This window comes from Xyrauchen texanus, chromosome 30 (genome assembly GCF_025860055.1).
Source record: "Xyrauchen texanus isolate HMW12.3.18 chromosome 30, RBS_HiC_50CHRs, whole genome shotgun sequence".
Classification (NCBI taxonomy): Eukaryota; Metazoa; Chordata; class Actinopteri; order Cypriniformes; family Catostomidae; genus Xyrauchen; species Xyrauchen texanus.
This window is the reverse complement of record NC_068305.1, coordinates 415,349-438,790: the sequence shown is the minus strand read 5'-3', so window position 1 is coordinate 438,790 and position 23,442 is coordinate 415,349. Positions and strand designations below refer to the sequence as shown.

Here is a 23,442-nt window from a genome sequence, read left to right as displayed (position 1 = left end):
CATCAGTGATGCTCCGCACAATGTTCTGCACTCTCACGAATGCTCCATTAAAAACAAAGATGTCTAATCAGCATAATAAATCAATTATTTACACCGCGTCTGTGCCTCGATTAGGACAGGAGTGTTTTAGTTTCGTCGTGTTGATCATTTTCAGTGTATTTAACATCTACGTTCAAATAGAGCGGTGCAACATACAATTAATCTGAAATAATTACAAAGTGCTTTTCGCTCTTGTTCTACAGCTTATTTTCAAGTGTCAGGTGATGTTTCTTCAGCAAACAGAGCAAAAACATAAAGCATCTGGGCATTCAGACGGTTTAAATCTTGCGCATTAGAATCAGATGACATTACTGATAGGATGGAGGACTAATCTAAACGGCTCTGATTGGCCCTTGCCGTTTCATTGCTCAACGGACATGTTAGTGATTGGTTGGAATACTCAACCACTGCAAAATAATGTTGTAAATAGAAACCATTGACGCAACAGGAGCAGACTTAAATTGAACGCTGTAATCATCAGTTTTCACAATTACATAACCGTGGCAACCGTAATTGTGATCACGATTAGTTTTTCGATTAATTGAGCAGCCCTACGTAAATATTTTAATACCCTTCTTTTTTTTTTACATACAATTGTTGATCAAAACATTCAATATTTAATTCTATTCACACTTAGCATGGATTTGGTAAAGAAACCATTTGACTCTCATCTGAAACACTTCTGTGAGACACTCGCTGAACTGCTGCTATTCTTAAAGAGACAGTACCGCTTCAGCACTTGATCTACAAATCAATGTAAATATTTGTCAATAGTACAAACTATGCATATTAACAATTTACTGTGTATATATATATAAAATTGTGTGCAATTTAAAATGCTATGCGAGTGATGAATACGAATGATAAAATATAATGTTATATAATGCACCCATTAGAAGATAAATTATCATTATAACTTAAATATACCCTTACCCCTGGGACTGCATATGGAAATTAGCTTGTAGCTAAATCTGGTAAAAGCATCTCTTCTCTTGTGAGATTAATGCTTTTTGTGCATGGTCCCTGACATATAAATGAATAAAATAAATCAAATGAGTTGGAATTACATTGAAATTGTAATTGAATCGAGAGCTTTTGAATCTGAATCTAAATGAATCGGTAAATCTGTATCCAGCCCTACCAAATCAGTTGTAATTAGGGATAGGCCATGATGGTGATAGTTCATCTAGAAAGCAACCTCAGGAAGAGGTGTCATACTTATGTGAAGAAACATACTGTGAAAAGGCATTTAGGAAGCAGTACCAGCTTGTTTCCTTCATTTTCTTAATTACGTTATCTTATAACTACATTTCTTAATTCTTTTTTTGGTCACACTTTATAGGAGGTGTCATTAAGTCTTGTGCACTAACATTACATACGTACACGACAATGTATTTACTGAGTAACTACATGTTGTTCTGCGAAAATTCCCACAATTGCCTCTACTGAGGTTGAGGTATGGGTAGATTTAGGGTTAGGAGTAAAGTAATTAAACGCAAGTACGTTAAATGTAATTACAATGCAACTACATGTATGAATATAATAAGTACATACATGGATCAAATGGTTAAGTATATAGTAGTTAAGCAATTTGTTTAATTCTTTGTTTCCACACATAGGCCTAAATTAGATCACTGTCATATTTCTACTTATTGTTTATTGTGAGCAATATGAGACTTCTACATTTCTAGTGTAATTTAAGCCTTTACATGCACTAAAGTCTATGATATCATCTCTAGGGGTGAAGAGCAAATCAACAGATATTTCATATTTGTAAATGAATACATTTTCCTGCTTGGCTGATTAGTTTTGCATGTTGCGACGGCGCTGAGACCAATCACAGTTCATTTTGTTTTTATGTGTCAACACTTTTGGCTCACGTGTCGACTCGTGTGCTCTTCAGGACTCATACGCCGGTCCTTTACATCGCAAGTGCACCACACAATTTCATCACGCTCCGACAAGCTCACAGTTGGTTATGTAACACTAAAAGTGTTTAGATGTCATAAGATAGCATTGTGTGAGGAACAGGGTGAAAAGTAAGTGTTTATGAAATGATAATCTGCCGTTTTACTTACAAGACTCTCTTAGACCAGGTTGGAGAAAACCAAGCGATGTAAATCAATTATCAGGGTTCTGAGTGGATGCTGTATTTGAAATATGTTGATTATCATATCTGCATTTTTGGCATGCAACAAAATGTCAGTTTCTTTTTATTTGCCACTTGAAACTCAGAATATTCAGGCAACTTTGGGTGGACCAGCTGTCAATCTAGGTGGACCAGTGCCACCCTCGCCCTTATGTGACCTCACCCCTGTCCTGCACACATGAATACACTGAATATTCACAATATGTTTGCAATGAATAGGATAAATATATAAATTATGCAATATCCTGAATATCGCAATGATTCAATGGTTTCATACGGATAGCATCAGGACATCACAATACTTCAGCGCTGCACAATGAATCAAAATAAAAATATATAAAATATAAAACTGCAAAAGGCTGTGATTAAAGGCAGATAAGCATGTGTGGAGCTTATGATGTTTTCAGTGTTTTAGAGCAGGGCACACGCATTTTGACAGAAAAGAGTGAAAGAGTGATAATGCTTTTATTAAGCTAACATGCTGATACATTTGGAATATAAATATAAAAGCATTATATTTCCTTGTGTTCATTTAATGAAAAAATGTGGGAAACATGATTACACTAATAGATTTTTTATTGAATGCCTTTAAAATATTGAATCTACTTGGCTATAATTGCAGTTTGGATGAAATTATGGTTCCTCTGATTAAAAACAACTTTTGCATATATACAATAAATATTCAAACATACTTGTTTACGATATATATCGAAAATCGTCAATATGCTGAAAAATATCGCTAAATTGACATTTTATATTGACTATGAACTTGCATATAGGAACATATGAATACCTTAACAAAATTGAACAGATTAAGTCTTGAACATGAACTGCAGCTCAAATGAACATACAAGCATATCTCACATACTCGTGCACATACGAGACTGCTGCAGACATAAACATGTGAACTCACACGCGTCGTGTTGGTTTGGAGGAGGACCGTTTGAAGTGCGCACGTGAAAACAAACACAATCGCAGCATACATTTGTTCACCCTGCACACACAGTAACAGCAGAAGCGCGTCCAGAAGTGAAAAGCGTCAATCAAACGCGTGTCTCTTACCCGTCTTTACGCTTCGGTTTATAAACATGCCCGTACGTGCCGCGACCCACTTTACAACCTTCATATTCAAAGAGATCTTCCACTCTCTCCCTCTCGGCGGCGAGCTTCGTTTTGAAGTCGTAGTCCATTTTAACCCATAAATATTTCTTACTTTACGATAACATAAAATATTAATTATTATATGCATTAATTAAATGTTCCGTTCGTTTTATTACCCCACCATCTCCTTGTTTGGGATTTTGATGAGCTCCGCTTTATGGTCACGTGTTCGATGACGTTTTTATATAGATACGCATAGCCGTCTGGGAACCGTAGTCCATCTTCATCACTTCACCTGTTCAAGTGAGCAACGATCGGACGTCTGTAAAACTACAACGCGCAAATTGCGCAGCGGACGTTGTTTTTACGTTTTCCCACTCGCGTTCAAAACGCAGGGATAATCTTTTGAAAACATACTATTGTTGTACAATATTTGTATTAGTTGTATTTCTAGTATGCATACTTACATCCATCTTTATATTTTATAACATAGACTTTCATCCCATATAGTGACATTTATTAAAATCTAGCATTTGTGTCTCCATAAAATTGGAACATAATGAACGCAATTTGTAACAACTTTTATTTTTCTGCAATCTAATAGTGAATATATGGTAATTAATCGTGGAAGCACTCGGAAACGCAGATGTTTATTCGTCTTTACAAGGGCAGTACGGGCTACTGCGCTACTACAGCGCGAACTCTCATCTTACGCAACCTCCCATTTGATTGACAACCTGTGAAACCAATCGGTACTCATTCGGGGTGGGCGTTTCTTGATCGCGATTGGCTTAAATGTGATTGACGTATGCTGGTAGGTAATAAAACCTCCGCGCAGCCTGCATCCTGCGCTTACACAGTATGGCCGGCGATATTAGCTAGCACTCGCTCACGGTATTCTCTGTAAAAGGGGAAGACGGCAAAAACAACAAGGCAACTACATCCGGACTGCTCAAGGACTGTAACTAAGCTAATAAATTATAACTAACCATAAAGGACTAATTAATCGTGATTCCATCCGACGTTATTTTCTGTTGTTGGAGTCTGTCTCACGATGGAAGAGAACAGTGCACACTTCTTTGAGGGAACCGAGAAGCTGCTGGAGGTGTGGTTCTCCCGACAAGATGAAACCAAAGGAACCGGGGACCTGCGCACTATCCCCAGGTGAGAGAGTCCGTCCGAAGTGCGATTCCCGCCTGTATAAACCATGACAGCGGCGTTAGTAATGTCACCCTCTTGGTGTTTGAGTGAATGAATGATTGACATGTGGCTCTGGCGGTGATACCCATTGCGTGGTCGGGACATTTTCACTCATTCATTTGAGCCTTAAGTGTGCATTTTATTACCCATGTGTGCTTCATTTAAGTGGCATGGATAACGCATTCATAACGACTTAAGGTCAGTTTCATCGACATCACATTGTCACAGGTGTTGATGTTTTAACAGCAGTCTGCTGTGATCTCAGTGTTGTGGTAATTATGGTTCTTTTGTAGTGACCCTCCTCGCTTTTAGATCTTCTGTCTGAATGTGTTATTGATGACCAATAGCCAGTGGCGCCATATGAACACACCTCCTCCAGTTCTGGAGTGATTGTCTTTGGGTTTGGTTTGCCTTTTGTTTTGGCCACTAGAAATAGTTTTCCGAATGAATCATTATTTTCCGCGACGTTGGACCTGACCATCAGTTATGTTTAAGAGCATTTTTATTCTCGTGGGGATGTTAAATCATCATACGCATGTGTCCGTGTAATGGGTCTATTTTTGGGAAGTATCATGGCGGTACATGCAGAGATTATTTAGCAGAGATGGGCCACTTCTGTTTAAATGAACGGGAGAAATCGGAATGCTCAACGGCAGCTAACGGTCAACGGTGTAGAACGGAAGTCCCGCCTCACAGATAAAAGAGCCAATCACCTTTCAGATCCAGACATTGCCTGTCAATCAACTCTAGAACACGCATGCGCATTACCTATACAAGCCGTGAAATTCTAGTTTTTTAGCGTAATATGAGGTTAAGATTCACAATTTATTATTCCAGTATCGTCAGATTTTATTGCAGATTTGAAATATGTTCTTCGATCATAATCCTGACCAACCGTTTTTGAGATTCGGTGTTCTTCCATTCAAGTAGATGGGAGCTGCACTGGCATGACTGGAAATAACCGCCCGAAAGTGTTCCAAAAATGACCGACAGTGGACTGACTTGCTAGAAAGCTTTTTTGTCCATGTGAAAGTCACGTGTTTGCGTCACACGCCGGTAGCTCCGCCCGTGGCCTGTCCTTATGTCGTTATTGGTCGTTATGTTTGTGTGCAGAGAAACACGTGCTTGTCCTGCAGTGCTGATCAGATAATAGTTACTGCGCACTACAGTCATTACACACATGTTAAAACACACAGCTAAACAATAATTAAACATGCATGTGTGGTTAAATTCAATACATTTGTACTTGTTTTGGCATCTCTGATTATATGTGTAGAAAGCAGGGTGGTTTAATGCGATTTGATGAAAGCAAATGGGACGTACACACGTGTTTTACACCCTCATTAAATACGTTAAAGGGTAACTAAACACCTGCTCAGAGTCTGACTCCACCCACTAGAAATATTTGAAAATGCAGGAAAAGTGGGCAGACCCCGGCGGGGATAGAGGGAACGAACCGAGTGCGGGGCTGAGCGGGGGGGGGGTCACCTGAGACTCGTAGTGACGGATTAATTGACAGCTGCTGTCAGACTCTGTTATTATTATTCCTCACAAGGTCGCAAGACGACATGTACATGAATCTGGCGTGGTGAGCTGGAACCTGTTTACGTCAGCTGTCACCGCTTACGTCACGAAGTACCGCAACAGCCAATAGGAAAATTCAACTGCAGTAGCCACCGTTCAACCTGAAGAGGGCAGCACTCAGACGTTTTTACACCATATATTGTAGAATTAAAACACTTTATACACAAATGTCAAAAAAATTACTTGAATCAATGACCAGTACTAATAAAGCCCCATGCTTACAGATCATTAACTAAAAAAAGTTAGTTTAGGGTTTAGTTACCCTTTAAAATATAGACTATTCATTGACCATCTGTTGGTTTTGAAACTGTACTGTTTGATTACCATGGTAATTAAAATCTACTTTATTTCATCTCGGTGTATGAAAACGTAATGTTTCAGGTTTTAAGGGTTATTAGAAAAAAGCACTAAAATATGAACGAGTGCATGTGGGCATTATAGTTTCTCTGATATCTCTGTAGTATCCTGGTCTACTGCGTTTTCTTCGAACTGTAAGCTGATCTGTGTGGATTCTCTGGGTTGGGCGTCAGAATGAATGATGGATGAGGGGGTATTAGTTTACTTCCAGGAAAGCGTTAACTCGTAGAGACAAGGAAGAGGATCATTAGAGTCTGAGTGTAGCCAATATCCAAATAAGTCCATGAGGACATGTGTGTCCCTCTTCTCCTGGCAGCATGAGGAATCACTTTCCAGCACTCGCACTGATCCGCTTTTATTGTGTAAAGCTGAAGTGTCATTTTTCACCACTAGCGGAAAAAGCACTATTAACGCATCTTAAAAGTAGTTCCTATGCCTCGTGTGTTATATGCCAAGTCCTCTAAAGTCATACGATAGCTTTGTGTGCCAAATAGACCAAAATTTAAGTTGATTCTGAAAATCAGAAAAATCGTACCCTCTGCGGCTCACCTCAAGGAGCTCATTTACATGTCCACCAATACGCTTGATTACATTTTACTGTGTGGGGCATAAACATAGTTATGCAGTTGCACCATATAACTTGCAAAAGTGCGGCCTCAAATTTTCTGATCGGACTAGTTCATAATATGCACTTGTTGCCTCTAATTTCACATAGCTACAGATATTTTTTCATTTAAGGTCAGTTTGGCCTGTAAAAAAAAAAAAAAAAAAAAGGCAATCGGTATCAGAATCGGCCCATTTTCTTGTAAAAAAAACAAAAAAAAAAAAACAGCAATCGGAATCACCCTTGAAAAATCATGATTGGTGCATCCCTATTATTGATTAACAATATACTGACTTCTAAAGCCACCTTTATATTGTCTTATTTCTATATTATTGAACAGAAGCCTGTCACGGGCCTACAGTCCACAGCATTTTACAACTGAATTCATCAATCTATTCGAGGTCAACTTATTATAAGGGCTTTTCGAAGGACAGACAGATGTTTCTGGAGCATCTCGCTTTGGTAGCGTTGCATCATAAACGATGCTTTTAGATCACTGCGTCAAGTTACATACAGAAAAATAAATTTTGAGATTACTGCATTTGGAATTGCGCTCGTCCAGCTGTGTTTGAATGCAAGAACGAGTTCTTGTGCTGTCACTGTGTCAAGCAAGACTTGTTGTTGTTTGTTGACTGTACAGCTGGTGCTGTGCTTACTGCCCCCTGCTGAAAACACTTGAAATTGCTCCCATGGTAGGAATGTTATGGTATGAGGACATGATTGATTGTGCTAATTTGTTAATGCATTATTATTTTAATATATTAATCACACTGCAGCCTTACTTACAAAGTATGATTTTTAATCTGAAATGGCACCCTCAAGGAATGGTAAAACCAAAGTCTTTCTAGCAAGTCAGTCCACTGTCGGTCATCATTGGAACGCTCTTGGGTGATTATTTCCAGTCATGCCAGTGCAGCTCCTATTTACTTGAATGGAGGAACACCGAAATCTCAAAAACGGTTAAAATTGCGATTCAAATCAGACAATACTGTAACCATAAATTGTGATTCTTAGCCTCATATTACGCTAAAAGGCACAATTTTCCTGGCTTGTATAGCTAATGCTCATGCACGCTCTTGAGTTGATTGACAGGTGATGTCTGAATTTGAAAAGTGATTGGTCCGTTTAACTGAGGCAGAACTTTCGTTTTACTTCCATTGTCTTCCATTGAATTTTCCGATTTCTGCCGTTCTCTGCGAAATAATCTCTGGTTTAACCAAATAGAAAACTGTCATTATTTACTCTCCATTCATGTTGTTCCAAACCTGTATGACTTGCCTTCTTTAGAGGAACAGTAACAGTTAGGCTGAATGTTCATCCTTCTGTTTCATTGTATGGAAAAGCATGCAATGAAAGGTGACTTAAACTAAAGACTGTCTAACATCTGCAGTGTTCCACAGAAGAATGAAATTCGTTTGGAGCAACATGAGTGTGAGTAAATGAAACCATTTTCTTTTTTGGGCTAATAAAACTAAAACTAATGCTATCTGGAGCTTCTGCCAAATGTGTGTAATTTGAGAGAAGGGGTGGATGGGAGCTGCTTCTTAAATCAGCTTACTAGCCTTTGTTTGCTAATAAGAGTAAATGAGATAGTAATGTTTCTCTCTCTGTGTCATTTTCAGATTTGAGTGGGACAAACTCCTGGAGAATGTGCACTGTTTGATTATAAGTGTGACTAAGACTGACAGACGGGAAGCTTATATACTCAGGTGAGCCTGTGTGTCCGTGTCACTGTCAGGTTGCTGGATGGGTGGTGATTACACTCTTGCAGCTGGCATCAAAGCCTCTGCTGCCCTTTCTCTCTCAGTGAGCACCCATAAACATCTCAAAGTCAATATGCATGGTTTTTCCTGCATAGAGATTTACTAGGCAGCCGCCTCCATCAAATTTTGTGCCATCTCTGGCTGTCTACAAAACTCTGGTGGGTGTCTTCATGGAAAACACTAACAAGCATTGCACTCGGTGGATTGCCATTTGTAACTGCAAATCTTGGCAATAATAATAAAAAAATTCTGTTTTCAAATAGTCGCTTGATGCATTTAATGTGACATGAGATCATTTAAAACTATAATTATGACACTCAAGATGAAAGGAGCGCTGCAGCTCGAGTGTCTGATAGAATGATGGATCACAGCTTGGCGATTATATCTTTATTTCATCCTTCAGTTCATATAATACAGGAGTGTGACATTTTAATAAGCACAAACTCTGTGTGTGTGTGTGTGTGTGTGTGTGTGTGTGTGTGTGTGTGTGTGTACTAGATTGACAAATGCTTATCAATAATACTCTTATGGCTAAAGTGTTTACAGTGTTCAGTGACTAAAACTACACTAAAAAGCCCAGACTTTGTCAACTAAAACTTGACAAAAAAAAAACAAATGATAAGGTTGACTAAATATGATAAAAACTAAAAAGGACATTTGACACAGGATTGAGACTAAGACTAAATAAAAAAAACAGCTGACAATATTAACACTAGTATTCAGTTGTCAGGTCATTAGTAGTGTATTAACACAAAGTCAATGTTTACGTGTTTTTAACGTGACATTTTTGATCAGTTTGGTACCACCTCTGAGGCGGTGAGACTAGTATTGAGCAAGGAAAAACCCTGATATGGAATAAAAATTTCATCACATTATGGAATTGAATGTCGTTAATGATGTCTTAAAAGACTTTACTATTGCACTTTACGCTTGACTCTACCTTTTAGATTTCTGTAGTGTAGTGAAAATGTCACATCTGTGGGCTAATATAGTTTGTAGTAATATGAAGCAGAATATATTGTATAATAAAAGGTTTATAATAAAATAGTATTGTATAATAGTATATATTGGAGAGTGTAGAGACCGTGTAAGTAACTTGTTAACTCTACAACCATTAAATGTTTATATCATGATACTGAGACAGCAGTAGTTACATTTACAGCTAAAGACCTCATAATAGTCTTGACTGATAAGAATACACTAATATTAGCTCACAGATACTCAGACTCTGATATGTTGAGTATGATCGGCATTTGTGACGAAGTGTCAAGGTAGATAATCCTACACTGATTAAGGCACAGGATGGAATAAAGAAGAACAAGGAAGTATTTCCTGCTGGTGAAAAACTGATAAAACTAGCCTAAGCTGGTATTAGCTGGTCTCACAGGCAGGTCTGTTAGCTTGTTTTGGAGGTGTTTTAGACACGTTTTGATAGCAGGGTATTCGATTAAATATTTGCTTATGCTTGACTGTTTTTCTTTGCCTTCTCACTCAGTTTGTCAACACATAAGACCTGAAAAATGCATGGACTAAGAGTTGACAGATGGTGGATTTTGTTGATACTGATATATAACGTGGTGAAGGCATATAACAAATTAATTGGCCGATAGTTTTTAAAATTCAACTTATAGTGTAAAACATTTCTTAGTCTTTCCTTACTATGAAAGCACAGACATTGAGGCTCCAAAATGAAAATCCCAAAATGGTTTATTGTGCAACAAAAATCCTAATAACCAGAAAAATTTAAGATTTGGTGCGTAACGCTTGAGTTTGAACTCTAAACAAGTCAAGTCGTTTTTATTTGTATAGCGCCTTTCACAACACACATCGTTTCAAAGCAGCTTTACAGAAGATCAGAATTAACAGACGATAAAACTGTAATGTCTATAAAGTCAATTAACCATCATTGTGTAATTTAGATAAGATATGATTTTTAATAGTGTTTTAAAAATAATTAAATAATAATTGTATTAATAACCCCAGTGAGCAAGCTGAAGGCGACTGTGGCAAGGAACACAAAACTCCATAAGATGTGGATTAATGGAGAAAAATAACCTTGGGAGAAACCAGACTTACTGTAGGGGCCAGTTCCCCTCGGGCTAACGTCATGAATATAATGTAAATATTACTTATGTATAGTTAAAGTCATGGTTTAAAATTATTAAACTTAGTAAGTGTTAAGGGTCAGTGTTTAAACATCGATTGTGTTTGAACTGTAAGATTAATGACCAATGTCTTTGAAGTCCATCTTGATTAATTGCAGAAGTTCACATAGATCCAATTGTCCTTGTTAATTGTCCTGATGAAGGCTTTTGTTGGCAATTAATTGTTAGTTTACGTATTACATTATAAGAGTGTAATACAACAATAGACCGAGGTGATGCAGGCAGAGATCAGTGAGGTGCATCGCAGTTGACCGGCCGCTAATTTTAGTGAGATCTTTCCTAAATCCAAGGTTCAGACAATGGCATATGAAGTAACCCATGTCTTATGAGTTGGCATCAGTTCATCCTCTGAAGTCCATCATAATAGACTGAAGTGATGTTTGGCATTTAGTTGTCATCACTCCGTGACAGATAGCAGTGGAGTCCGACATCAAACAGGAACGGAGCTGGATCCAGCTGGCTCTGGATACCTCCTGAGGATATGAAACCAATAGAATAATATTAATGTAGATGCCATTGCAGTGGAAACTTATTCCACGATTCCTGATAATATCTCCCAGGGGAAGCATATACATGGAGAAAAGCAGAGGCCCTAAAACTGATCCATGTGGCACTCCATATTTTACTTTTGTTTGGTTTGACAATTCCTCATTTACATAGACAAAGTGGTAGCGGTCTACTAAATATAACCTAAACCATGCTAATGCAACTCCACAAATTCCAACATAATTCTCCAGCCTATTCAAGAGAATGTCGTGATCTATCATGTTTTCCTTTTTGTTAAGAATAAAACACTTAAGCAATGCATCCTTAATTAAGAAACACGAAGGAAACGTGCATTTATTTTAGTTTATTATTGAAATAGAAAATGTAACTTTTGAAATACGGTACTGACTTCTGGTATTTTGGTACCGTGACAACGCTACTCTGGAATGTGATCAAGAGGAAGATGGATGGCCACAAGCAATCAAACAGCCAAGCTGCTTGAATGTTTACGCCAGGAGTGGCATAAAGTCACCCAACAGCAATGTGAAAGACTAGCGGAGATCATGCCAAGACATATGAAACTGTGATTTGAAAATCAGGAATATTCCATCAAATATTGATTTCTGAACTCGAAGTTAAAACATTAGTATTGTGTTGATTAATAATGAATATTGTAAGAACTTGTTTTCTTTGCATTATTCCAGGTCTGAAAACACTTGACCAGTTGTTATTTTCTGCAAATAAATGCTCTAAATGACAATATTTTTATTTGAAATTTGGGAGTTATGTTGTCGGTACTTTTTAGAATAAAACTAAAATTTTCATTTTACTCAAATATTCATTTTACACAAACCTATAAGCAGTAAATCCAGAGAAACTGAAGATTTTATGGAGTAGACAGCTGATTGTGCTGCTGTCAGTATTAATAATAACAGTATTTCATGTTATTGAAACTTAAATGATGAATTATATGTAGTATTGAATTGTTAAGGACAAGTAGGGAGTGAAAATGTGATTAGGTTTGATAAAAATAAAGAGAACGTTAAGAACATTCTAGTGATCATCTCTAAATGCAGGTAGTTGTGGGACGTTTTGTCCCGTGTGTCAATCAATACCTGAGGATGAATTAGCAGTGTAATGCTTCAATGTAAGTGTACAAGTGTCCTGTCTGCAAGAGGACTACACTAAGCCTTTCATTACGTCTGTATACGGAGGTTCAAAGGTGGAATTCGGGTCAAAGCTATTTATTGTTCTCTGAATAAAATCCTGGACAGATTCTGAGCTGTTTTATTCATTTCACTGGATTGAAGGGCTGGACAATAAAGAAACTTTATTGTTATTTGAAGTAGATCTGTCTTTTTTTCACTTGCTCTGAAATGGCAAAAGTGATGTTTATTTTCAGTCAGAGGAACCATTGTTTCATTCAAACAGCCATAATAACCATATGCATTTCAAATGTTTAAATCAAGAAGATACAGATGATTAATAATCTAGTTAATATTCAATGTATTGCCAAGGCCTACTGTGATGGAAAAGTCGTCTATGTCTAATAAATGACTTCTCTGTTTCTGGGTTTGTGCAGTGAGAGTAGCATGTTTGTCTCCAAGAGACGTTTCATTTTGAAGACATGTGGAAGCACCCTCTTACTGCAGGCACTGGTGCCCCTGCTGGAACTGGCCCGCGAGTACTGCGGCTTTGATGCCATTGAGGTACAACACACAGGTTTATGACACACTGACTTAATTGTATGGTATGTCACGCTGCAGTTAAACTGTAAAGTTAAGAGTGATATGATAACACATTTAAGAAGCCGCATCAATACCATATCAAGTTTATGAGTTCACGTGAGTTTTTTGATAATGAACTTCCATATAACCCAATTTACATGTGATGTCAAAGTATTGATATTGAAATAATAAAGAGTAATAGTTAATCAGCAGTTTCTGTCTCCAATAAACACCATGCACATACACGACATTTCTGAATGAGGATATGTGGATTGATTTATTAAATTTGCTCTCTCTTTTTCCAGAATTTCTTCTACTCACGTAAAAACTTTATGAAGCCCACCCATCAAGAGTTCCCTCACCGTAACTTCCAGGAGGAAGTTGACTTCCTCAGCCAGATTTTTCCAAGTACGTTTTGTCACATAACTATGATGAGCCGAATTGACTTGTAATCATGTGCAGAATATGAATGATATTATTATAGATATCAGTAGTTCAATTGTCACTAGCGAAATGTAATTAACATCACTACTAGTGAAAGGTACATTACAGATATCAAAAAGGAGCATTTTTACTTGTTGTTATTTAATTGTTGATTCAGGAATGAACTACTAAAAATGCTCATTTTGGACATTTGCACTAGTAACAATGTAATTATCAATATAAAAAAATTATCCCTTTACTAGTAAGACGTGCTTTGCTGATATTTGAAATTTGAATTTCAGCTAGTATAAAATTAATTCTAGATATCAGTAATTGTGTTTGAACAGGAGTGCATGACAGATCATTGTGAAATGATACTAGTAGAAAGAAAGTTGTATAATTGTCTATATCTTTCCACAGATGTGGTCAGTGCATGATTTAATGACAGTAAAATCATGTTAACACACATATTGTTCATGTCTTGTCTGTACTTTTGAAACAGTATTTTAATGTGTACAGATTAAACCCCATTGACTTCCATTGGAAGTGTCTCACTGGAACAAACATTTGTGCTTTATTAAAGAAAATGAGGGACGAGTTGAATTAATGTTTTGTGGTAATCAACATTATGACAGAAATGCTGTTGATTGAGCGCAACTTGTGTTGAACCCGGAATATTCCTTTTAATGTCAAGAATGTGTATTTCTGAGTAACAATGTCTTTTTTTTATATCAAGAAGGAACCGTTTTAATACTGCAAATCTAATTCCTTTTATCAAGAATTGGCATTTAAGTGAAAATTGTATTTTTGACATCTATATTTCATATCCTGCACGTGAATAAATGCCGAAACTGCTTGTGAAATGCAACACACACAAAATGTAAAAAGTATATAATCAGAATCAGAATGAGCTTTATTGACAAGTATGCTGACACATACAAGGAATTTGTCTTGGTGACAGAAGCTTCCAGTGCACAAACAATACAACAACAAGACAGAGATAATAATATATAGAACTAGAATGTACATTTCCTGAAGAAAATGTGAGTGGTGCTTGCCGTGGCAAAACTCGTCAAATAGCATTTTATAACTGCTGAGATATGTTTTTTTTACTCTGTTGCTAGGGTACCCCAATCTGGTTGCTAGGCAGTTACCATAGTGATATTTATCAAGTCTCCTTGCTATCCTGAGTAAAATCTGTCAACCCAGAAGTGTCTACAATGTTCTGATCCAGAGATATGTGATTTGTTACTTGGTTGCTAGGGTAAAACCTCCTTGTTGCTAGGCAGTTACCATAGTGATTCTAATCAAGTGTCTTTGCCATCCTGATTGAAATAAACCAACCCAGAAGTCTCTGTTTTTCTGATGCAGAGATATGTGATTTGTTACTCGGTTGCTAGGGTAACCCCATCTGGTTGCTAGGCAGTTACCATATTGATACTTATCAAGTGTCCTTGCCATCCGGATTGAAATGAATCAACCCAGAAGTCTCTATGATTTTCTGGTGCAGAGATATTGTTATTGCTAAACGGTTGCTAGGGTACTCTGTTTAGTTGCTAGGAAGTGGCTTGGTAGCTGCCAATCATGAATCTCCAAAGGCTGCTTGTCAGTATGAATGATATAAACCAACTCCCATGCCTCTGTGACATTCAGAACGGAAGATATCCCTCTATGGATTTTGGTTGCTAAGGTGCTCGACAATGGTTTCTAGGGAGGGGCTAGGAAGTGTTGAGGTGATTCATGATTGGCTGTTTGCTGCCCCGAGTCAAACGAGACCACCCTTGTGTTTCTATGACACTTCTATCTGGAGATATCCCTTTGAACTCTTTCATTAGAAGTCTATGGGACTTGTTGCTAAGGTGCTCTAAATGGTTGCTAGGGCGTGGCTTGATAGCTTCACAATGATCCTGAGAGACTGATTGGTCATCTGAGTAAAATGAGCCCGCCCCCTTGTCTCTATGACACTGTGATCCAGAGCTATGTTCAATACAAAATCCCTATGCAATTTCATTTCATGGGCCGTCCTACACCATTGTAAGTCAATGGGGCAAATTTGGGCAGCTCCTGCCCCCCAGGGGTGCAACTTTTACCCCATATTGAGGTATGCTCTTACAGAGCCTTCCAGCCTCTTCAAATGTGGCCGTTACGCGCCGAACTTATGTGTGGAAGAATAATAATTATTGCGAATAACAATAGTGATGCCTTGCCTTTGGCAAGCACCACTAATAAAGAATATAAAGTTTATGTAAAAAATACGCAAGACAAAAAATATTACACATTCTCTTTATATTAAAACTCATTGGTCAGAAACGCAGACGGTCCCTCCCCAAACTCACTGAATTGAGTGAGTGTTGCTGTGTCGGGATAGTTGGGATGCTCAAACAAATGCTACAGTGTTGCACTTTGAGCAGAAATTGACCTGCAATTGGTTACTCGTTGTTGACTATATTGAGAATTTTAACAAAGTCATACACTTCACCTTTAATCACGTATTGTCATCATTCTGTCTGGTTAAGTGCTCTCAGAATAAAGAGTTCTTATTGATGTTTTTATTCATGTTCAGATGGAGCAGCCTACTGTATGGGACGTCTGAATTCAGACTGCTGGTGAGTTTTACATCTACTGTACTAACATGCATTAATCTGATCGCTTTAATCAGCGTTTCACTACGCAGCTAACCAGACGTGTGTGCTTCGCTACTGTTCCGTTAAACATACTCGACATGCGTTCTTGCATTGCTGTGGGGGTAACAAACCTTAGTACTCGAGGAATGTAAAAATAAGACTTTTTGATTTCATTAATGATAACAAAGACAAGCTTACAAATGTGCAACATGATCAAACAATTTGGATTAAAACATACAGTTCCCGAAAATGAGAACAGCACAAGATATTACCAATGTGCTCACAATGTTTTTAGAAAATAAAAAAATCTGTTGAATATTGAAGATTTCAATGATGTAAACTTAATCTTTCCTCTCTCGAGTTGCAGCAGCAGAAAACGCTGAACGGCGGTAAACTGAAGTGTTTCTTCACTAGCGGGTTAATCGCCAAACTCAATTGGAAACATTAGTGAAAGTATGCGTTTGAAACTTCTCCTTTTGTAAGTAATAAGTTAATAAAAACACGATTATGAATTATAAGGTGACAATGTGTGGTCATGTAAACGCATTAAACGGCTTTCCTTTATCAGTGTAAGGCCATAAACGACGTAAGAATAAACTGATCGACATGGGTAGATCAGTTGATTTTGTGTTGCATGTAAACTCCTTTACCGTTGTTCTTACTGGCTTATCCAATGTACGCACATGTTGTGTACATGACTATTTACATTTTTACATAAAAAGCAGAGAATAACTCTATTATTTCAAACCTCGTGTAAACGCGGTTTCTTGCTTTGTCTGATGTTTTAAATAAGTAGATTTTTGGAGTAATCGGTGTAGTGGTTTGCATGTAAATGGGGCTTATCGAAAGAACCAGTTTGAATATTTGTTTACAAATCAGACACCATTAAGGTTTTTCGCCTTTCCCTAATAGGCCTACTCCTGATCAGGGCAAATAAATGCTCTTTGTCTTCTCCACAGGTACTTGTTCACCTTGGAGCTGCCGGAGTTCTGGGTGAATAAGCAGGCGGATCAGACACTAGAAGTTCTGATGAGTGATCTCGACCCAGCTGTGATGGACCAGTTCTTCATGAAAGACGGTGTTTCTGCTAATGATGTCACTCGTGTAAGAACTTCAACCATTTGCTACTGTTGCTCATTTCCCTAACCCTTAGAATTAAATCCAATGTATGGATACTTTTAAGTGCCATGGTATATATCGAAATTGTGAGGCTTGTTGTTTAATGTGTTCTCTTTGTGTCCTCACAGATGAGTGGAATTCGTGACCTGATTCCAGGTTCAGTGATTGATGCCACAATGTTCAACCCTTGTGGATACTCTATGAATGGAATGAAAACCGATGTAAGTACTCATTGAAGCTTGTGTGTAGTGGTTGAGTTTGAAGACTTCACTCTGCACTTCAGCAACGAAATTAAGGCAAGTTGTCTTTTCAGGGAACTTACTGGACGATCCACATCACCCCCGAGCCGGAGTTCTCCTATGTCAGCTTTGAAACCAACCTCTCCCAGACATCCTATGAAGAGCTAATCCGCAAAGTGGTGGATGTCTTTAAACCAGGGAAATTTGTGACTACTCTTTTTGTCAATGAGGTATGTCATTACACAACTTCCTTTTCGCAAATAATAAAACTAGATCGCTCCCATTAAAATCAATGGATCGGTCTACACTGTGTGCACCTTCACATGACAGATGACCCTTTTTATTTTTGATGCACTGCACAGCTACTTTAACAGCTTTATTTTCACTGTCCAAAATAATGTCATTTTTGTAATTTTATACAGGTTAAATATAAAAAATGTATTTGTTATGTATATATCAATTTGAATGTGTTGTGCAGTTTAAAAATGCATGAAAAAAGTTAATTGGCCCCTGACCATATGTAAATTCTTAGTCAGCAAATCTGTGCAGGAAATGTATATATTGTTTAGTATAGTATATATTTCATTTATTTGTATTTTGACAGTCTTCGTTTTTGTGTACAGTATGTCAAAGTGAGCTCATGTTTCTGGTGTCTAGTTATTTTCTTTTTAACCGTGTGTAGAAATGGATGTAGCAGTTCTAACGTGTAGTATAGAATCCTCGTGCTATTCTAAAATAACTTGTGCAAAGTTTATATGGATTTGTATTTCCATGCATTTTATTTTCTATTTTAAGTGTCGCCTCAAACTCGTAACTGATTAGTCAGTCTTTCGTAAACATCGAGTCACATCTATTGTAGACGTGATCAGAAGCAATAAAACTCAATGTATTATTTCATTCTCAACAGAGCTCCAAATGTCGCAGTGTTTTCTCTTCACCTCAGAAGCTCGAGGGTTACCGCCGCCTCGACCGCCAGTTGGCTCACTTCAATGATTACAATTTCGTCTTCACCAGTTACGTCAAGAATCGGCAGCAGAAACAACAGAGCTGAACCTCCCAAATGAAGAAGCGTAAAAAGAAATCCAGCTGCCGCGAGCAACATCCCAGCGGCCGGCGTAGTCTTGTGGCAGAGAGGCCGTTTCTGTCGTCTGGTTGTAGATCTTCCCCGAGTTTAACCCTTATGCATTCTTGTAACTTTGACGTAGATATTGTACATGAAAGCTCTTGTCGTGTCTTTGTAGATTTTCTAGCCCACTCTTGCTGTGATCTTGAAGTGCATGTAGAGTTCTTGAATGTGGTGGTGTGTGTGAGGCATGTCACGCCATCGCTGTACACGCAGCGCTCCCTTCCCTTCCTGCAGGTGTCCCCTCGTATCCTCCACAGACAGGGTTTCAGACCTCACTAGGCAAAGACCCTGACTTGCTCAGATCTGCATCGTCTACCATGTGGCTCGTGAATCGATCCAAAAACATTTGTTTTCAGTCCGGTTTCTTGTACTTGTGTTTGTTTACTTTTTTGTTTTTGATTACGTTATATTTCCCTACTTGAAAATGTTCGATTTCTGACTTTGGTCAGTTAAAACGCTCAACTGCATACAGCTAACTTTGCTTAGACGGTGAAGTTACTAAACTTTCGAAACTTCCTCGCATCATCTTTTAAGACTGTTTGATTTTAATACTAATGAAAAAAAAAAAAGACTGCATCTTATTTTAGGAGCTTTTAGATTTCGAATTGATGCATCTGATGCTGGTTAGTTAAAATGCAACATTCACCTCAATATAACGCTAATTTGATGGTAACTTTTTAATTACAACTTCAGTTTTTTTTTTTTTTGTCACTTTGCCAAACTAAAAATATTCATTCTTAATCTGATTTTCATGCACACATCCACAGAAATGAAAGGGTGAGACAATAATACTTTGCACACACCAAGCATCCTCTCATGCAACTTTCCAGATGTCACCTTTGAGCACTAGAGAAGTGAATGTGTCGCATGTTGAGTAACTTAACTGTCACTGTCGATGCATCTTCTTTTGAAGGACTGTTAAAGATATTGTTTAATACACTTGAAGTTTCATTAAAATGCAATGCTAATTATAAACTTAATTTTCTATGCCAGTTTTGAAGATCTCATCACTCTGCTGACAGCAAATTCTTTATGATTTAGACCATTAGAGAAGTGAATGTTTCAAACGTTGAGTAACTTAACCGTCGCACCATGGTGAAAGTCTTTCTTTCTGCTAACTGAAATGGCCTTTATTTTGTAAGTTGAATGTAAGAATTGCATGGGCTATCTGAAAAGTGACAGTTTACATGGTTTATGTACAAGATGCCATGACTGGTTATGAATGATGTGGCAGGTGTTTAAGGAACCGTTACGTGCGAAAGAGAAGAGATGTTGCGTTCATTGTGAAGGACCCTGGGACTGTCCAGCACAGAGCCTGCTGAATTGAAACGGTTGGACAGACACTTTGCTTTGAGTGCTGATCGCACAGCAAAGCATTTTTCTTTTTCTAAACAAAATGAGTCCTCTCTCTTTCTCTACAGAAGCTGGGGAGCAAACAATAGGCACGCTGCAATCTGAGCATGTCAGGGCTGACCCGGATCATTCCACATCCCACTGCTGCATAAAGTGCCGTTTTATTCATTTTTTTTTTTTTTTTTTTTGTCCAATACGTGATTCCACCTCTCCAGATCCTGTTGGTTTTTAGCACTCTTTGTATACTGAGGGAAATGTTGTTTTCATTTGCTATTGCATGTGACTAGCATGTAGTAGGCCGTTTACTGTGCAGCATCTCCGCTAGGGCCCTGGGTAAGCTTAACATGCTCCATTTCTGTTTGTACAATGTAATGCACTTATTAATTGGTGCTGGGCGTGATGACCAATGGGTATGATATTTTTTATTTTTTAACACTCGACTGAAAAAAAACATGAGCCTAAATCTATTGTTTTTTTCCCCCTTTTGGTGAAGTGTTGGATTCAGATGTTTTTCAAATGGGGTTTTAGATATACACTTGTGCATGGAGAGGGTAGAGATTGATGTTGCGGACCAAGCATTTACATATTTTTCCTTTATCAGACTCTGGGGAGAGTGACCTTTTGGATATTTATTTATTTTATTTTTTTTCTCTCTCTCTTTTTACTAGTTCTTTCCAGCCTGTGTAGCAATGTGTAGGTTGGTAAGGAAACTGTTGGAAGGGTTCTGCTGCAGGGTTGTTCACAGGAAGTTAGGAAGGGGAAACTTTGCTGTTCCAATTCTCTTGCTATTTCCTTGGTTGGTCAAGATGTGCTAAATATATCTGTACTAAGAGCTTGATGCTTCCTTTAATAAAGTAAATAATTATCAACTGTGTACTTGTTATTTATTTCAGAAGTGTGCACTGCTGAATTTGAGTCCAAGCAATATGGACTAAACGTAAAATTTGACTTTGTTATATACTCATCTCATCAGCCAATCATGTGGCAGCAGTGTAATGCATAAAACCATACAGATATGTGTCAGTTCATGTTCACATCAACCATCAGAATGGAGAAAAATGTGATCTCCGTTATTAGGACAGTGGCATTATTGTCGTTGCCAGACGGGCTGGTTTGAGTATTTCTGGGATTTTCTCACACAACAGTCTCTAGAATTTACTCTGAATGGTGCCAAAAACAAAAAACGTCCAGTGAAGGGCAGTTCACTCTCAACATATCAAACCAAAAGGCAGGTGGGCCACAACAGCAGAAGACCATTTGGGTACTTGATTAGGACCATAGTGTTCCTCAAATAGTGCTCATTGATCATATATTTAAATTATTTATAGGTTACAACATGTATAAATTATGTTTTCTCAAGTTATTGTAATTGATTCTCAAAATTCATAATTAGTCATACCACGGAATCAATCCGAGTCAGTTTAGCTGGGACAACACTTGTATTAAAGGAATATTCCCAGTTACGATCAATTGACTAAAGAAGAGGTGGGACGAGTCATTATGCCACAATTAAAGGAGCAATAATCGAGGTTATAGCGAGGCACTTGCAATGGAAGTGAATTCATCTGTTAAAACTCAAGTATTATTTGAGATGTAAAATTGTTTCAGTTTTGTTGTTTTTGTCATGGATTTATCTTATTTTTTTGCAAATGTACCTTGTATTGAACATGGAATATTCCTTAAATATGAATTGCAGAAATTGGAACGGCACACATTGTAAGTGTAGAAAAGAAGTCCCATCTTCTGCTGGTGGAAAAAAGCCAATCACCTTTTTGATAGAAATATTGCCTTTCAGCTATTTTTCATTAGCTGGATCAGTGTGAAAAATATACATTTTAGCATGATTGTGAGCTTAAGCAGCACAATTTATGATTGTCTGATTTTACTGCTTATTTGAAATGTTATTTGATTGTAAGATTGAACAACCACTTTGGAAATGTAAGTCAATCCGCATTAGATTGGAGCTGTTCTTGTAATTAATTGTAATCTTAAATTAAGTGATTATTAAAGTGTGTGAAATAATGACTATCATGATTTAATACAACACATAAGTCAATATTTAGATTTATGATGATTATTTCTTTTAATGAGAGAGCCAAAATAAGCTTTCTATATTTTATTGGAACAACTTATTCCACATCTTACCAAATGTTTTCCTCAACAATGAAGGCTAAAAATATGCATGTGTACGCTATGCATGTGCAAAAATAAATGCATTGGAAGAACTGCTGTGCATTGAACAAGCACTACACGGACGCCTTTAACTGTTGTGCACTGTTACCATGTCAACAACCGTGTCTCACACTGAAAGCATTTAAACGCCCTCCTCCCACTTGGCGCCATGTGTTAATGCGCCCCTGCATACAGCCCCAGATCAGCTGACATGACGCCCACATTATCGTTTACAAACTAGTGATGAACAAATGTGAAAATAAAGGTTCTCCTGCTTCACCACCATTTTCACCTACAGTCACCAAAATTGGTACATATAGTTCTCATCAAGCTGGAGAACTTTCATAATAATAGACATTAGGGCCACCCAACATGAAGTTGGCCATTTTGGATTCTTTTAATATCACAGTCTCTGAACTTTGAAATTCTCCTCCTAGGGGATTCATGAGACTGTCGCCACATTTAGACAACATTATGCCAAGACATTGAAGATGCTAAATTGTGAACAAGTTGTTGATATATTGAATGGTGTTGCCATGGCGAGGCATTAAATGAATGGCTTAAAATGGGAAACAGGAAGTGTCTCGTATTTTCTGTGTGCAATGTGTGATTCAGATCAAAATTCAGCTGAGTGTTTGGTAATGGGGGCTGATCACATTTATGCAGCTATTATGGGTCACAGTCATAGTGCCACCAACTGGCAGCAGGAAGTATGTCACTTTAACAGACTCTTGTGTTTACATGAATTGCTTCAAAATTCTTTAGAATAATGTCAAGACACTGCTGATGTAAATTTGCAAAAGAATATTTGATATCTTAAATTCTGTTGTCATGGCAACACATTCATTGTGATTCCTTCTTATATTTGGGTCTTTTGAGGCACTTGACATGCTTAAAATGTAATGAGATTTTGCGGACACATCAGAGTCCGTTATAATATACGTGTGTCTATTATTGAGAATAAAGATTTGTAACAGATTTCGTAACTTATGTACTTTCAGATTTGGTAACCCTGCTGTTTCTCTATACTTCATCAAATACCATAAGAATAAATCTATTAGAGGATAACAGAATAGATTCAACATCACCGGAATGAGTTTAGTAAGCATTAGACACACTTTGTTGAAATTAAAGAGGGGTAACAGATTTTGTCACACTCTAATATCAATATAATTTAATATTCCAGTGTCAGCATTGCTGTACCTGCTTTT

The 23,442-nt window shown here is 37.6% G+C and overlaps 2 protein-coding genes across 2 annotated transcripts in view; one reads left to right on the top strand and one right to left on the bottom strand.

Moving 5' to 3' along the window:
- The window catches only part of LOC127624116 (cyclin-dependent kinase 19-like), a 115,317-nt gene extending 111,820 nt beyond the window's left edge, over positions 1-3,497 (bottom strand). The window contains 1 exon segment of the mRNA XM_052098784.1: positions 3,251-3,497. Coding sequence (XP_051954744.1) covers positions 3,251-3,378 — 128 coding nt within the window. The 5' untranslated portion in view covers positions 3,379-3,497.
- A 660-nt stretch (positions 3,498-4,157) lies between these two features.
- Positions 4,158-21,995, top strand: LOC127624117 (S-adenosylmethionine decarboxylase proenzyme-like). Its single transcript, XM_052098786.1, has 9 exons — positions 4,158-4,453; positions 8,657-8,743; positions 13,031-13,157; positions 13,481-13,583; positions 16,162-16,204; positions 17,182-17,326; positions 17,470-17,562; positions 17,655-17,810; positions 18,488-21,995. Exons 1-9 carry the CDS (start codon positions 4,344-4,346, stop codon positions 18,629-18,631), a joined length of 1,008 nt encoding a protein of 335 aa, XP_051954746.1. The 5' UTR covers positions 4,158-4,343; the 3' UTR covers positions 18,632-21,995.
- The last annotated feature ends 1,447 nt before the right edge of the window (positions 21,996-23,442 follow it).